Source organism: Antedon bifida, chromosome 2, assembly GCF_963402885.1.
Source record: "Antedon bifida chromosome 2, ecAntBifi1.1, whole genome shotgun sequence".
Taxonomy (NCBI): Eukaryota; Metazoa; Echinodermata; class Crinoidea; order Comatulida; family Antedonidae; genus Antedon; species Antedon bifida.
The window spans coordinates 34,040,414-34,058,273 of NC_136227.1; the positions used below are offsets into that span (position 1 = coordinate 34,040,414).

The 17,860-nt window shown below is 35.5% G+C and overlaps 3 protein-coding genes across 3 annotated transcripts; 2 read left to right on the forward strand and 1 right to left on the reverse strand.

Annotated features, from left to right (window-relative positions):
* Window positions 1-6,071, forward strand: LOC144834787 (uncharacterized). The gene is made up of 12 exons (XM_078689728.1): window positions 1-228; window positions 1,163-1,484; window positions 1,729-1,893; window positions 2,105-2,295; window positions 2,388-2,593; window positions 2,828-2,924; window positions 3,058-3,189; window positions 3,295-3,492; window positions 4,021-4,111; window positions 4,469-4,592; window positions 5,162-5,330; window positions 5,633-6,071. The coding sequence occupies exons 2-12, from the start codon at window positions 1,186-1,188 to the stop codon at window positions 5,788-5,790; spliced, it is 1,830 nt and encodes a 609-aa protein (XP_078545854.1). The 5' UTR covers window positions 1-228; window positions 1,163-1,185; the 3' UTR covers window positions 5,791-6,071.
* Window positions 6,072-6,108: 37 nt separating this feature from the next.
* Window positions 6,109-9,592, reverse strand: LOC144834789 (uncharacterized). The gene is made up of 6 exons (XM_078689730.1): window positions 9,561-9,592; window positions 8,936-9,041; window positions 8,628-8,849; window positions 7,884-8,026; window positions 7,118-7,315; window positions 6,109-6,820 (listed from the first exon to the last, which is right to left on the reverse strand). The coding sequence occupies exons 1-6, from the start codon at window positions 9,575-9,577 to the stop codon at window positions 6,706-6,708; spliced, it is 801 nt and encodes a 266-aa protein (XP_078545856.1). The 5' UTR covers window positions 9,578-9,592; the 3' UTR covers window positions 6,109-6,705.
* A 1,346-nt stretch (window positions 9,593-10,938) lies between these two features.
* Window positions 10,939-17,491, forward strand: LOC144834792 (transmembrane protein 47-like). The gene is made up of 4 exons (XM_078689737.1): window positions 10,939-11,227; window positions 14,674-14,881; window positions 15,542-15,688; window positions 16,413-17,491. The coding sequence occupies exons 1-4, from the start codon at window positions 11,153-11,155 to the stop codon at window positions 16,610-16,612; spliced, it is 630 nt and encodes a 209-aa protein (XP_078545863.1). The 5' UTR covers window positions 10,939-11,152; the 3' UTR covers window positions 16,613-17,491.
* The last annotated feature ends 369 nt before the right edge of the window (window positions 17,492-17,860 follow it).

Consider the following 17,860-nt stretch of genomic DNA (forward strand, 5'->3'; position numbering starts at 1 on the left):
TGTGGGAACCCAACACAAAATAAAAACACCAAAGGCAAAAACATTAAAGTCATTCATGCAGAACGTAATAAAGCAGAAAAAAATGATGGTGTCAGATAGATCATCCCGGAAACTACAGTAATCGCTGAAAATGTTTATCAATAATAAAAACATATTGTACCAAAGATAACTCAAAATAATGCGTAATATTTCATTGTTAACTCTAGGCCTACATAGCTATTATTTAAGGTAAGGAGGTGTAGACAAACTGGGGCTATTAAGTATTATAGTGGTAGTACTATATGTGTTATTATACTCTATATTGGACTGTTTGTGATTGAAAAGGTAGGTATAACCAGGGAGTTGTTTAATATAACAAACACTCATCAGTTCTCCACAACAACAGGAGGATGATGTTAACTTATACGTATAGGCCTAGACTCTCTAGACCAGTTGATTTTATCTCGCCTACCCCCCAACGCAACGGCAGATCTAAATACCGTATCCGGATATTCACCCCCTGGACATTTACCCCCCAGAAAACTACCCCCCGGACAACCACCACCTGGACAACTACCCCCTTAGGACAACTACCCCTTTAGGACAACTACCCCCCGGACAAATACCCCCCGGACAACTACCCCCTTAGGACAACAACCCCTTAGGACAACTACCCCCTGGACAACTACCCCCCGGACAATTACCCCCTAGGAACAACCTGACTCTGCAATAGTGTATAATAGGTAGTTGACCGGGGGGTAGTTATCCTAAGGGGGTAGTTGTCCTAAGGGGGTAGTTGTCCGGGGAGTAGTTGTCCGGGGGGTTGTTATCCTAAGAGGGTAGTTGTCCTAAGGGGGTAGTTGTCCGGGGAGTAGTTGTCCGGGGGGTAGTTGTCCTAAGGGGGTAGTTGTCCTAAGGGGGTAGTTGTCCGGGTGGTAAACATCCGGGGGGTAACTGTCTAGGGGGTAGGTGTCCTAGAACCCTAAATACAGATATAGTACTAATTCAATATTCTGAAAGAGAAGACTGATTGTGTTTGTCCTTTAATAATGATTAATATTTCAAAATATATAGGCTATATATATCGCATGGCAGTTACTTTTTTGTTGCATGTTGCTGTAGATTTTGATTTTCATTAATAAATAATAGTGATATATTATTTTGTCATTCATTCTTTTTTTAGGACGTGAAGTAAAAAGTGACAAAATGATGATAAACATTCTGTGGTGCTTTATTTTCTTCAGTCGCCTACTTTCCATTGACGGACATCCGGAATCATCAGAAGCTTGTGACGCGAAAAATCATGAATGCACCAAATTGAACACTGAAAGCTCGAACAGATACCTTCCAGGATTTCAAATGTTTCCTCTTCCCAAACCGTCCAGAGTTTATAAAACAAAGAATAACAATTCCAGTACAGCTGGACTTTATGTTTTTGATAATATTTTCAATTTAACAAGTTTGTTAATCTTGGATAGCTACCATCAAGTTGCTGCTAAATGGCGGTAAATAAAATAATTGCTTATCACAGAGGAAAGCTTTCATCTTTTTAGATTAATTCTTGATAAAAACAGCTTAGTTTTTGCTATGGTGTCTTTTAGTACAAGAACTGAGGCTACAACTCAGGAAATAGGTCTGGGTTGTGCCTCTAAGTCTAATTTCACTGCTTGTAAAACCAAAATCTATCGAGTTTGTAACCACAACTCTTTTAATCCTAATTATGATCATTATTATTTATCATCCAAGCAGATACAGGACTTCCAATGAACACGGTCTTCCACCATGGGTAGCGTCATTAAACCCAAGCATGATGTCAAGTACACAGTTTGGAAGAAGACTACATCAAGTCGCTGCATCAGTCAGTGAGAGCACGACAATCAAATTGTCTGAAATTGAGCTCAACATTGTGAGACGGTAGGAGTCCTGATATTCAGTCTGCAGAAGATGGTTGAAGTCTGAACCACTAAATTATGATCTTTACCTCCCCCTCTTTTTCTTCCTCCTCATCCTCTTCTTCCTCTTCCTCCTCCTTTTCCTCCTCCTCACAAGCATCAACCAAATGTCATCATAGTTGCTTATCTCAATTAATATAATTCTAATTATTCTCTAATTTTTCTTTTTCTAGGCAAGACCCTATTAAAGTTGTTTTTGGTAGTGAAATTGCTGGAAATGAGTTCACTGCTGTTTTATACATGAATGAAATATGGAGAAAGAACGACTATGGAGATGCAATATTCTACGAGAAAGGAGAAGACATGCCACTAGCAAGCATCAAGCCTAAACATGGCCGCTTGTTAATATTTGACAGCTCAATAGGTGGGTACATTCCTTCATAAATATTCAAGATTTTTTTAGAGAGTTTAGAGACAGTTTAAATTCAATGACAGAACAATCCCTCTTATTCACAGGTTTCTTGTCTAGGCCTCCTAGTGTCAACTTCAGAGCAGGACAAGTGTTCTTAGTGGCCAGGTTCAGCACCAACAATACGAGGGTAGAAGAAATGCAAGAACGTTTTGAGGCAGAGGCTGAAGCCAAGGAAATTAATACAAAAGAACTGTTTCAAAATATGCCCAAGAGTGATTCAAAAATAGATATTGGAAATCATTTTGTAACGGTACAGAAGTTATTTTAGAATTAATAATAATATATTTAGTTTAAAATGCTGAAAGGTGTACTTTAATAAAGATGGGCAGCATGTTTTTAAAAGTTTGATTTTGGACTGTTCCATTATTTCATAGGATAAGTTGGGAAGTATTGAGTTGTGTTTTGTGTTGTATTGGTTTAACCAGGTATTTATGCCTTTAATCTGTATAATTTTTAATTCACACTTGTTTGGTTTTTTTTCCAGAAACACCAGTCATCCAGTGGAAAGCAAATATTGGTATTTGATGATCTTTTTTTGAGTGAAGATCTTGAAAAGATAAAACATCATGTGTTAAACTATGGTAAATTCTTTTGTTACAGCAAGTTATAGTGAATAGCCTTAATACATATTAAAACAATGAAAACAAATCCAGTTTATGTGTAAAATCTGTGTAGTAATGTTTATTTAACTGTCTGTCATATTGTTTTATTTAGGTAGTTATTACTATGACGATAGTTTTGATTTTGAGAGTGATAACGTGGTTTGGATCGCAGGGTTTTCTGTGGATGAATTTGTGAGCACCCGTTTGTGGCCCATCGTAAAACAGGTGGCTTCATTTTCATCAGGTAATGTTACTGTACCATGTGATGTCGAAATAAACTACTCTAAGCCTATAGTGCTGCTATGTTTGCCAGGGTAACAAACTTGCAAAAATGTGTTATGTTTTCCAGGCAAGGATGATTGGTTTCCGTACGATATTTCTTGCAACATGATACGCAACGCTGACAGTACTCGCATCCACGAGGATTGCGAGGACGATGAAGAAGAGTGGACCTTCCTATTGTATCTGAATTCTGATTGGTCCCCAGATTACTATGGTGAAACTGCATTTTTCGAAACGAAATATGATGACTCAGATTTGATCAGCAGTAAGTTTTATAAAATAACTTTATTTATTATTGCTTTACACTACAGTAGAACACTAAAGCTACACTTTATGTGACAAAAAAATGTGATGTGCCCATATATAGACATGATGATGTCATCACTACCTACCATATTTAGGCATATCACTACCATACTGTATATATTTTTTGTCCTTTGGGCTGGCCTAATATATCTGGTTTTCTGGAAAGTCTGCAGTATTTAGAATATGTTTCTAATGGTAAAAAAGAATTTAGGACCATTTGGACCTCAAGAAAGTTTGGTTTGGGAGAGTCTCTGGTATTGGGAGAGTATCTGGTATTGGGAGACACTCATTCAGTTGTTCATTTTATATAAAAGTGTCCCCATGGCAGGGGGGAATGCCAGTCAACATGTTTTTAGTGTTGAGGTAATATAATATTTAATAACCATAAGGTTATTGTAATGATAATGATATAGAAGGAAATAAAACCATATGCTGCATTATTTTATTTACATGACCTTTATTGTAATTTTTTATCATAACAATGCAGCTGTTTTACCAAAGTATGGTCGAGCCGTAATATTTGAAGGAATTATACCACATTCTGCAAGGCCACCAAGTCCTACATTTAATGGAGCAAGGTGAGGAACCAAATTGGCATTGTTAACCCTTTGAAAATACACATACAGTACAATCAAGCTTGTGGCTAAGATTGAGTGGGGGAGAGGGGGTCATTTTGCCACAACAGTGGGAAAAAATCGTCATGAGCTAGGCTACTGTAGTTAGGCAAATTTACCATTAGGTCAACTTACACTGCTTAGTATCTCTAATTTGAAAGGGCATTTTAGGAAAAAGCCAGATCCGTTCTAATCCCCCTGGCTACAGTCTTGACAATCAATGCTTAATTAAATAAATAACCAGAAATCAAGAAAAACAGAACCTCTTCTAAAACTGATGACCCCTGACCTGCTATATCACTCTTTTTTTTAATCTGTCAGGTTATCATTTGCTGTGAAGTTGTCCGTTAATGAAAACGTCGCCAGGAACAAGATTTTTTCCCAAACTATAGTCCATGAGTTAGGGTTACACCAAGCTGCACTCAACATACTGAAGAAACATGATGTAAGATATAGATCGTGATTAGTGATAATATTGTTATTAGATAATATTATGACAGTAGCGTAAACCTAAGGACCATCACATGTGCAGTACAATGCAACTACCAGGCGTTAGATACCCACTTAGGAGTGCTAAACCAAGGGCCTTCACCCCCTAGGTTATGCCACTGATACTGATGTGCAAGTGTGATATATACATATATATATCCAATAACAAATAAGTAAAAAACAACAATTCAGTTAGCAATGACAGATTGAGACAAATTACTTGGTAAAGGGCTAAATCAAGTAAATAACAAATGGCAGGAGGTTTGAGAAACTGTATTTCTTCAATCATTCGTAAATTGCCCAATATGTTACGCTACTGAGGGGACACCTTCGGCACACAATCCTCTAATACCAGTGTCTCTTTAATAGTTCAGTGGTACACCAGAAAGTGTCCCCTCAATATGATTGGTTCTACTGAAGTAATAATAACTTTATTTTATGAAATATTATTTATTTTTTAAAAGTGTCTAAAAAACATACTTATAAACTTATATACTCCTAAAATATGTTATTATTGTTGCTTAGAAACCAGAATTTGAATCATCATACGTAAACAGTTTGTTGGCAAATATCGATGAACAAAGAATGGTTGACTGGCGTCTGGCCGAGTATTCATTTCGAGGAGTAACGACTGACAATATAGTACAGTATTCTAGTGACGAAGAGGAAGACGATTTAGGAGAAGATGATGAAGGTACTGATGTTTGATTTTATTTTCTCAGAAAAAATTGTATTTTTTTTAGGGAAATATGGTTCAAACTAAAATGTATAAAGCAAAAACCATGTACTGTATTTGTTTGTGTACTTCTTAAATGACACCCTCCACCCCAACCCTCTAAAAAAAAAGACATTTATAATGGCACCCTTACTATGGACTTGCTTAAAGTGCTTTATACCTCCTAAGTACTTTTTAGAACCTAAATTGTGAAAACCACTATAAACATGTACATCTCTATATATTTTGTGCTTAAAATTGCTAATTTTCTTTTTTTTTAGATTATCAAGTCTATAAAGAAAGAAAAGATTTTTTGGAAAATTTGCTCAATAAAATAGAAGATGATACCGATGAGTTAAAAAATCACTTTGATGAGTATTGGAAAAAATTTATGAACTTTGAGATGGAATATGCAGAAAAGATTTTAAAGATCCTCTAAGCAAGTTAAACTGTCCACAACAGAACGACCTAAACTTACACCTTCTGCTTAGTATGCAGATGCCCTACCATTAGACCATGGTATGGTACTTATTTTGAGAGTATTTTTAAAATTAATAAAAAACTTCTAACATTCCATATATGTTTTTTCTACGGACAATTTGAAACACTATTTTAATTGTATTGGTAGCGTATGAACTATAGGTGTATCATATGAGAACTTTACCTTTTGTCACTTTTTATTTTCTATATGGTGTTTTGAAAATTAAATTATTTTCTTTTTGTGTCAGAATATTTAAATTGCCAATTAAACTTTCATTATTAAAAAAGTTGTTTTCTGTTTTTTTGAGAATTGACTTTATATTCAGCTAATCTAATATCTTTATTAAACAGTTCAACTCAAAAGTTATCTTATTTTAGCTGCCAAAATCATTGTATCCCTAGCGCTACCCTTGTGGATCCACCCATGTCTTATATACAGTACTATTCATCACATGGGTCTTTGTTTAAATGCAAACAGATGAAATTTGGATTAAACACTGAAACAAAACAAACAACAGCCACAACGCAGCGCTTTATCAGGAGGTGCATTTATTTACAAAAGGACCAGGAAAAGGAAACGCCTTCTGCAATTAAACCAGAATCCTTAGCACTGACCTTTTTTTAAAATATATACATAAAAATATCTTAAATGTAATTTGATTCATTTTAACAAAATAAAGTTTTCTATACTGCAATCATTCATTTTAAAAATAAACAGACATTTTTTCAACAAATGTTTCTGCGGCACAGTTTAGTTTTTATACCATAAATAAGTCAGTTATCTACAATAAAAATGTACACATTAGAAGCAAGGTGTCAAATCCAAGTTAGTTATATACTTATTACCAATGGGAAATTTGTTTTCGCCACTGAATCATGAGACAATACATCCTCTAGCGGGCGTATCGAGTTCTTCGAACTCTTCCAGGTCAGAAGCTAGTCTTGGTATACCGTCCAATTCTTCAAGATGTGGTAAGCTCTTAAAAACCCTTGAAACAATAAAATGAACACAATCAGCATTGAAAAAGATACTAAGTTAGAATAGGGCAATGATAAACACAATGTGTTCCCTTGAGTTCTGTCTACACTATCAAACTATTTTGACAAAAAAAAGTGTGATGTGCCCAAATATGGTAGTGATATGCTTAAATATGGTAGTGATATGACATCAGCATGTCCATATATGGGCACATCACATTTTTTTTTTCACATCTTCATTTTATCGATTCTTTTTATGGGATAATCCAGAAAATTTAAATCAAATAAATGTTTATTAAATGTTATACCTTTTTCTGTAATTGTCAATAAATGTGCATGGATTCCTTCTAAGATCAAGACTCTTGAGTTCTTTTCCTCCGATAGATCCAATGCCATCCAAGGTCACAACGGAATTGTCTGGTGCAAGAAGGGTCGTCACTTTGTGACACTTGGGAAATTTGGAGAAACTTTGAAAGTAATTCTCACTGAGGTTCAACACTTGGCAACTGTGAAAATAGGAGTTAGGTTGATTTGGAGTTAATATTGAGATGTATTCTAAGGGACCATGTTAAAATTATTCTACTGCAGTAACTGCATTTTTGTTTACTATTTAACCTGTTTACACAATTATGTAGCAGGTTTTTGTGGGTAAGCATCCACACTGTTTACTGTAGTGACTAACTAGAAACCTCTATTTCAACAAACTGAAATCATACATTACTGCAGTAAATCAAATCTGGTTACTGCAGTAACTGCATTAAACTCTGTCTACACTATCAAACTGTATTTGACAAAAAAATGTAGTGTGCCCATATATGGACATGATGATGTCGTATCACTACCATATATAAGCATATCACTACCATAATTGGGCACGTCACACTTTTTTTGTCAAACTACAGTCTGATAGTGTAGACAGAGCTAAACAAAAGTGCTAATTGTCTTCAAAAATATAAATTAAAGTAAAATATATAAATGTGTGTGGACAAGGATTATCCCCTAGGCTTACTAACACAGGGCAATGCTAATCACAAGGCAATTTTAAGTTCAATGTCAAAGGTCAGGTATACATACACAGGGAATTTTATTGAGTGCATATCTTGCAGACTATTGTGGATCAGCGTTATCTTTTCGGCTCTTATCAATCTTTTCATAATTCCGTTAAATGTTTCCAGTTGGTATGGATGTCCCAGATCTTGAAAGGACAAGTTAACATTCTGAAAGAAAGTGAATTTATATTTAGAACTTACAATTGGACCAACATGGTGACATTAAAGAGATAGCTTTTACTCGTCACATCACAATATTTTTTTCTATTGTAAAGATATATTTTTAGGATTTCAAAATGTCTGACAATTAACACAACCTACTTTTATATCAATTGATTAGGAAATTTGGAGAATGGATATATAATCCATTCTTCTTTGCATGCTAAAGCTGCCCTGAATTCTTTTTTTGCATGCTACAGCTGCCCTGGATTATTTTATGCATGCTGCTGCCCTGTATATTTTTATGCATGCTACGGCTGCCCTGGATTATTTTATGCATGCTACGGCTGCCCTGGATTATTTTATGCATGCTACGGCTGCCCTGGATTATTTTATGCATGCTACATCTGCCCTGGAATCTATTTGAATGCTACGGCTGCCCTGTATTATTTTATGCATGCTACAGCTGCCCTGTATTATTTTATGCATGCTATGGCTGCCCTGGATTATTTTGTGCATGCTACGGCTGCCCTGGATTATTTTTTGCATGCTACATCTGCCCTGGATATCCCATTTTTTTAGGTTTTTAAAAACAACCTGTTGTACATACCACTGCATTTTCCCAGTCTTCTGTTTGTGATTGATAATTTTTCCGTGCCATTCCTTTCATTCCATGATAAAGTTTTCTCCCATGCTCATCTTCCGTCTTGTAGAATTCTTGTTCTTTTTGCTCGGGACCTTTCCGCACACGTGGGTTGTGCAACTGCGTGCCTTGAATTTCATTTTCTCGCATGTCATGCCAAACTGCATAACGATAGAGTCGGGACGGCAGCTTTAAAACAACAGAAATGTATTATTTACAAATCAATTATGAATGATGAGACAAATAAATACAATATTTTTTTGGTTAAATCTTACCTTGGATGAATTCGTTTCAGTCTGTTGTACTGCCCCCTGTTGCCCCGACGGTTTCAGAACCGGTACTCCAATTTCGGCATTAGTGCCTTCATCAAGCATCTTCTCACTGTGTTGATAAATAAACAAAATCCAAACATAAACATTTCATATTTGATGGCACTGTTTCCTGCACTGTTTTCTGTTTTCAACAAAAACAACATTTTGTGTACATTTTTAATATCTATATTAAATTTGTGGGATTACAATCTCAATTGAGGCAAAAATTTGATTCAAAATTTTTTTTGTATTTATTGGAATGCTAAAATACTAAATCTGGCAGAAATGGTACATTATGGTACTTATGGCGCGCCATACACATTGACGTTCCATAAATAACGATCATCATCATTCAGCGGACATCCTTCCTTGTTTGTCAACAGTCAATACAGTTTCCTATACCTCCATGCCTAGACTTGCTAGGCCTACGATCTCACCTTCCTCCAGACTAAATTCATGTTCTCCAATTTCAATAATCAAGCAAATTCTAACAACTTAAAACATTTGATATTTAAAAACTGGTCGTATCTATCAAGTTATTGCTAGTAGCAAGGCCTATCCATTTTTAAAACTTTAAGTACGCACTTACCCACCACCACCAACCATATTGAGTCTATTCTGACGTCATGTTGCCAGGCCAATATACAACAATCGATTTGCACGCTTGAGAGAACACAGTGTAATATCGTTCATTCATATCATTACGATCCTATTCTGAATGTATTGCATGCGTGTCGTAGCCGCAGACAATAATTTAATTAGGTTATATGCATTATGACGAACTAGTAATGTTCAATTGTTTTATCACCTTGTGCTATAATTGTATTAGTTTGAAGTACTCGACAAAGTTCTCACGGTCTCCGGTTCAAATCCAATATAGCTCCATTATTATATTGTCGTATTTTAATAAGCAGTGTTGTTAAACCTTCACCATCTTTTTAGGATCTCTCGCTATCAAAAATGATCGCAACTGCGTCTTTGACATTTAGTGTGTGAGCTTGCAATGTGCGTTATTTCAATTCATTCACATTTTATTTGAAACTTGCATGTGCGTTATTTCGGCGTTCCATACCTGAATGTAAAAACAGCGCTACACCTTTCAAACAATTCCAAAACCTTGAAGTTGACGTGATGTGATGTTAATTAATGTGTAGGACCTATCCCTTTATTTTCTCCTCCGAGAACCTTGTGAGAATAAAGACAATGTAATCCCTGAAATCGATTGACCTCGCGGGTAATTGTTGACACCTGTTGGAAGAGAATACCTCACCTGTGCTCACCTTTAGTCAATCATCCTCCGCATGCTGACCTTGTACGAATCATTGCACGAAGTGTATACAGTACCCCTTACATAAATGTAGTCAATAATACAGCCTTGGGTCCCACAACATTATATTCATCTCCGTGACTTGGTTCCCATTTGGACTTCGCGCAAAATGTTTGCGAGGACCACAGTTGGACGATCCGGTGTGAGAGGCAAACTTTACAAGAACTAGGGTAGGTTCTAAGTGCTACACTTTTATCTTGAATATAATTATATATTCATCGGACTTTTCTATTATTTGATGGTAGTCGCCGCTTTTTAATGTTGAAGTTTTAAATTCTATTCATTTAATAGCTTTCTTAATGAATGTATTATCTCAAGCTTTTCGCAATTGCACAATTAGTAGCGGGATAGGGGGTGGGGGTGCGAGGTGTGTAAGTGTTATGCGCTAGGGTAATTTAAATTTAAAGCACTAACTTTTGGTACGGTATTACTGTACTATTAGATGCCAAAACCGACATTGAGGTGAAAAGGGTATGTCCTACATATTAATGAACTTCAGATATTTTAAACTCGACACTCAATTTACCATTCAACACGCAAAACGTATGCGTATAGTCTTGCAACCCCCTGTTGTATTCAAAGGTCATAAAACATAAAGAGACAACAACAGAGGATCTGCTGGCGAGACGTCGAGTATCTGTTTCACATTCCGCGCGAGTTTAAATATACCCGTCACTTTCTCGTTGCTTACAACGGTGTGAGGCAGCAGCGCTTCATACACAAGGAAAACATTAACGTATTGAGGCATTCCACGCCAGCTAGTTAATTACCCATAAACATTAAGGACATTTTTAATTTATACGCCAGGTTTGAAATAATTAAATGGAAGGATAGTTATCGTCTGCGTGCTCAACATGGAACAAGAGGCGAACATTGTTACAACTACTATCTGGAAACCATATAAAGCAATAGCGTACATTCTTCTGTGGATTGTAGTCCAAGAGCATTAGGGTTTGACCCGGACATTTCTGGTAACAAGCTAATTTTTTCAGGAAAGGTCCAGAACTATGATTGGAACATCATACTAAAAGTCCTGAAAAATCCTCCTTGTGCTCTCCGAGAAATCCAAGATGGCGTCCAAAATGGCTGCCATTTTAATTAGTCTATAACTTTGTAACCGCTTGTCGTAGAGTATTGATTTTGGTGTCAAATAGTTCACAATATATACATTCCTATTTGCTCTAACAGAAAAGTTTGTCAAAAAATGGCCGCTACTACAGTTTCTGGCAGTTTGACCTTTGACCTGGTCTTATCATATCTCGGTAATGGCTTGTCATAGAGAATTGAGATTAGGCCCAAATTGTTCAGAACATGCATATTTTTATTTGGTGTAATGAAATATTTTATCCCAAAATGACCGGAAGTGAGGTTATTGACCTCTTATTGACCTATTCATATATCTTTTACAGTATCTCAAGAAACATTTGTCGTATAGCGTTACTTTTGGTGTCAAATTGTTTAGAACATATACATTTCTATTTAGTCTAATTGAACAGTTTGCCCTAAAATGCTCGGAAGTAAGTTAATTTATTGAAAATTTTAAAAATCGCAGAGTATATGAATACTGTAGATAAAATCAAAATTAATGTTTTAACTAAAAACTTAAACTAAAACATGTTTTGGGCATAGCACATCATCAAGGTAAAGTGAATTGTTACAAAAAGAAAATATTAAGTCAATAACTTACAAAGAATAACTGTTGTCAGTGGCTAATCAAAGTTGGTTTAATTAAACAAAAAAATGGGTTATTCTGCAACAAGTGTTACATTTTATTGGGTATGAACTATACTAGACAAGAAAAAAACCAAAATAATCATTTATTTAACTTTGATAGAACAAAGAATATCGGTAACTCTTGTTACAAAAAATGGACATGACCAAAAAAAAGGGACACGTTAATTGAAATTCTCATACTAGTTATGGTTGAAAAGTTATTGCTACAAAATGTCACCCAATATGTAGATGTCATGAATACATTTTAAATGCTTTATTCGTCTGTAACTCGTGTTTATTATTAGTGCTTTTGTTGAAATCACGTCGTTATTTTCTTCATATTTTCAGAAATATTATAGAAATTACGATAATTATTTTTGTTCATAGAAGTATAACTTTTATGTAATTTAGGGAATGTATAGACTTTATGATACTGTGAGAATGACATTTTCAGGTCATACATTTCGCATGGAAATGCCCAATTGGCAAACACTATGTACATGGCATATATTATACTCCGGATTGTCAAAAACAAATGTTAAAGACCATTTTATTTGTAAAAATAATGCATTTTGAAACATGAAACCAGGTCATTCCTTGTTTTAAAAGAGAATGCACTCTTGAATGTTCTCTAACCGGCAAGCCTAGACTTATCACATTTTTAACTGTTTAAAGATGAAAACAAATGAACGTCATAACTGTTTTGGGCAAACATGCAACAACACCCATACAGATGATGATGATGATAATGATGTGAAAGAAGCAACAAACACAAAGATGTTGAAGATGCAACAAACACCAAGATGTTGAAGATGCAACATCAGATGATGAATGACTGTAACAGAATGCTGCTGATCAATCTTACAGTGATTTAAAGACCCTTATTTTGCATATTTTCAATATATAATAAATCCTATATAGGGCATATGGCGATAATTTGTTCATCTTTAAACAGTTAAAAATGTAACTGGGGGACTAGCTCAAATGGTAGCACTTAGCATGTGGGAGGTACCGAGATCATTGCCTGGGTCTTCCAATCTATTTTTCATGGATTTCTGCAAGGACCAAATAAAATCAGAATCTGAACAAAAATGTCTATGCATGCCGGGTAAAGAGCGTTGACGCGAAATACCTAGGGTACATTCTCTTTTTATCATAAATAAACCATACGGTATAACGAACCTTTAAAACAAGGAATGTTTGAAAATGCATTATTTTCACAAAGTCAACAAGGCCATATGGCTGCAGTTGCGTGCGGAAATTTGATTTATTGTTTACTGACCGACCGACCGACCGACCGACCTACCGACCAACCGACCAAAATTGCTGAAAATATTTAAAAATGTTAATACATTTTTAAAAACATTTATATTTGCCTCCAAGTATTAATATCCACTTTCAAAATAACGAAAAAAATATGAATATCAGTTAGCGTTTACCGACCGAAATTGCTGAAAATGTTAAAAAATGTTGAACAATTTTTAAAAACATTTATATTTGCCTCCAAGTATTAATATCTATGACAAAATAACGAAAAAATATGAATATGATTTAGTGTTTACCGACCGACCGACCAACCGAAATTGCTGAAAATGTTTAAAAATGTTGAACAATTTTTTAAAACATTTATATTTGCCTCCAAGTATTAATATCCAGTGTCAAAATAACGATAAAAATATGAATATGAGTTAGTGTTTACCGACCAACCGAAATTGCTGAAAATGTTAACAATTTTGTAAAAAAATTTATATTTGCCTCCAAGTATTAATATCCAGTCTAAAAATAATGAAAAAAATATGAATATTGAGTTAGTGTTTACCGACCGACATAGTGAGCTATAGACTAAAAATTGCCTAAAGGGTCCTTGACATTTGTCTTTTGTTACTTAGCCAACTTTGATTAGCCACTTTTGACTTCATATTTTCTTTTTGTATCAATTCACTTTACCTGATGATGTGCTATGCCCAAAATATGTTTTAAGGCAGAGTTAAAACTTTGATTTTGATTTTATCTACAGTATTCATATACTTTTCTTTGATTTTTTTAAATTTTCAATAAATTAACTTACTTCCGAGCATTTTAGGGCAAACTGTTGTACTAGACTAAATAGAAATGTATATGTTCCAAACAATTTGACTTCAAAAGTAACGCTCTACGACAAATATTTCTTGTGATACGGTAAAAGATATATGAATAGGTCAATAAGAGGTCAATAACCTCACTTCCGGTCATTTTGGGATAAAATATTTCATTACACCAAATAAAAATATGCATGTTCTGAACAATTTGGGCCTAATCTCAATTCTCTATGACAAGCCATTACCGAGATATGATAAGACCAGGTCAAAGGTCAAACTGCCAGAAACTGTAGTAGCGGCCATTTTTTGACAAACTTTTCTGTTAGAGCAAATAGGAATGCATATATTGTGAACTATTTAACACCAAAATCAATACTCTATGACAAGCGGTTACAAAGTTATAGACTAATTAAAATGGCAGCCATTTTGGACGCCATCTTGGATTTCTCGAAGAGCACAAGGAGGATTTTTCAGGACTTTTAGTATGATGTTCCAATCATAGTTCTGGACCTTTCCTGAAAAAATTAGCTTGTTACCAGAAATGTCCGGGTCCTCCTATACTTATGAACTAATGCTCTTGGACTATTGGGATCATTTTATTCATTGCTGTCAACGGTAACACGTATTGGATACACAGTGAATCTGGGTACAGACAAGGCCTATGGAGAGAATGTTATAACGGGAGCAACAGAGTCATTCCAACAGCCAATGTTATCCCTGCCGTAGGGGAAACCATCCCCACCACGCCCCCGCAACAAAAAGAGGTATCTTGTTATAAGGCGGTCAAAGAATGTGAGTTCGTATTTCGTTGTTTGTATTGTTCCTGTGTGTGTATTTTTAAAATTTTTTTTGATGACGTACTAAACGTATTTTGATTAACAATAGTGAGGATTTGATGTTATTATTGGTAAAGCATTAGATGCTACTGCGTATGTCAACATTAATTGTTCAATAATGAAGCTCCTGGTGAAATCATAACCTACTTCTTTATGAAATGTAAGCTGCTATATATATTTCGTAAATCGAAAATAGGCCTATTTAATTGAATGAATATAGGTACCGATTATAATGTACGTCGTCACACATCAAATTCTATATTTTTTTATTCATTTATAATTTTCTCATTTATAAATGAATGACCTTTAGTGTGCGCATTTTGATGACCTCCATATCGGGTACGTCGGCTGACAAGAAAAAGCAGTTAATCGATTTAGGCGCGAGTGAGCTTGCATCACAACCGGTGGTACCGTATCTATGCGCGCGAATTGAAACCTGAGCTGATTGGTTGTAAGTTTGTTGCGTCACAAAAATTAGATGGAAATGCAAATCAGACAGGCGTAATCGTCATTTGAATCGTTCGCGAGGTTTTGCACAATACATTGAGAAAGAAAAGTGTAGCAATAGAGAGATTTGATGATATTTACAGTAAACCTTTTTCCCTTCTCACTGCAGCATGGTTGTCTGCCTGCCAGGTCCTGTCAATTTTGTCGTTATTAGCAATGATCGTCGGGGCTGTGCTTGTTACAATCTCTTGGTTTACAGCCCGTCCGATTAAACGGAGACTTACCACAATTGGCGGCATCGCAGTTATTTTGTCAGGTGGGTTTTTGACTAATTAAAATGACGTGATACAAAATGACGAAACAGAAATATATAAATTGCGACGGATACTTATAAACAGAATACATGAATGTAGTATCAATGATAACAAAGTACTAACTCACGACGTTGTGCTTGTTGTAAATAATGATACCATGGTTGTGTAGGCCTACGTTAGGGACCAATTCCCAAGGGTGACGGAACGGGTGCTTGCAGGAGTATAGTGGACAGATGGGTTGGGAAAGGGCGGTCGATTCGTGGATGAAGATGGTCGACGAACGAATAAAAACATTACTAGACGGAATCGACACAATAGACTGATGTGACACGGCAAATTTTCATAATGCTCCATCTAAACTATCAAATTTTATGTGACAACAAAAGTGATGTGCCCATATATGGACATGATGACATCACATCACTACCATATTTGGGCATAGTCACACTTTTTTTGTCAAACTAGTTTGATAGTGTAGACCGAGCTTTAGTAGGCCTATCATACTTCCTTTACAAGACGTAAATAAGACAGTAACACCGATTTATAAATTTGAAAATTAAAGTAGATTTTAAATTCGTCACTTTGACGAATTATATAGGTGATCTTTGTTATTAAAGATAAAATGTGTAATCGATAAAGAAAGTCGGCTAATCTGTACCAACGCAAAAAGAGTGTACGTCAAAATAATTTGTATATCATATATTATTTTTCATTGTATTCATATAGGGGTTCTACTGTTTGCCGTATTGGTGACATTTCCTATCCTAATCCTCCAGGCGGATGTGTATCAATTCCGCAAGGAATGGGAGTTTAGTTGGGGATACGGTCTTGGATGGGGCGTACTACTATTCCAAGTTGTTGTTGGACTTCTTTTTTTATTTGCACCGGCAACCAAAGAAATATATTTCAGCGAGAGAGATATTTAAAATGGTAACAAGAAGTTGCTTGCATAGCTGTCACTACTAAAGCTTGTTTTTCACTTAGGACGCGCGCAGCAATACCAGAAAGTACGCGCAAACTTTAGACATTTGACCAATCAGAAGCTGTAATTTGATAATTGCTGTGATTCGTCAAATTTCGTGATCTCTAATAAAAATCAAGATTTAAAGCGTAGCTCGTATGAGTTTGTAAATAAGGCCTACGACGCCTCTTTCAAGACTGGGGTCACCGCCAGGTGGAATCGAAAACACCACAACTACAAAATATGTAAATATGTTTATGCAAAACATTTAATAGCAAACAAAACATTGCACCACCTTGAAAATTGTAAATTTTATATTTTTGTAGTTTATTAACAAATAAAAATAAATTACGAAATTACAGTAGGCCTATACAGTATCAAAAAGAAGTGTGTTATTTCTTAATTTTGACGTGCTCTGATGTTTTTTTTGTAAATTTTGTTAATTTAAGTTTTGCATTAGGTCTATAATGGTAAAGGTAGGCCACAGCCTACATAATAATTGTAAAGTTTACATCATTTAAAAGGGGTTAAATGTGGGGACTAAGAAGGAGATAAAACGTATAAGGCTGTTTGTTAGCATGGTATAGAATATAAGAGCTTGTTACAAAATCGTTACGAACGCAATACGAGCAATTGTTCACTTTTTTTGCGTTACGCGTACGAAAAGAAAGAGGTGTTAAACTTTAAAATAGGCGTATTATAGAATAGAGAAGTAAAAGATATATATGATTGTCATTCAATACACAGAATTATGAACATTACCAAAAACTCTATAGTGCGTAGTGTTACTCTGTATTATATTTATTTATGTTGCGTTATTAAATTAAACATCTTTTGATATTTACTACTAGATCTGTGTCGTGTATTATACCCCTTTCACACCAAAAGCAAAACCCCGGAGACACTCCGGAGTTGACGCCCCGCTGTTTTGGTGTGAAGGGTAAAGTGAAGGGTAAAATCAAGCAACCCCGGAGACACTCCGGAGTTGACGCCCCTGTTTTGGTGTGAAGGGTAAAATCAAGCAACCCCGGAGACACTCCGGAGTTGACGCCCCGCTGTTTTGGTGTAAGGGTAAAATCAAGCAACCCCGGAGACACTCCGGAGTTGACGCCCCACTGTTTTGGTGTGAAGGGTAAAATAAAGCAACCCCGGAGACACTCCGGAGTTGACGCTCCGCTGTTTTGGTGTGAAGGGTAAAATCAAGCAACTCCGG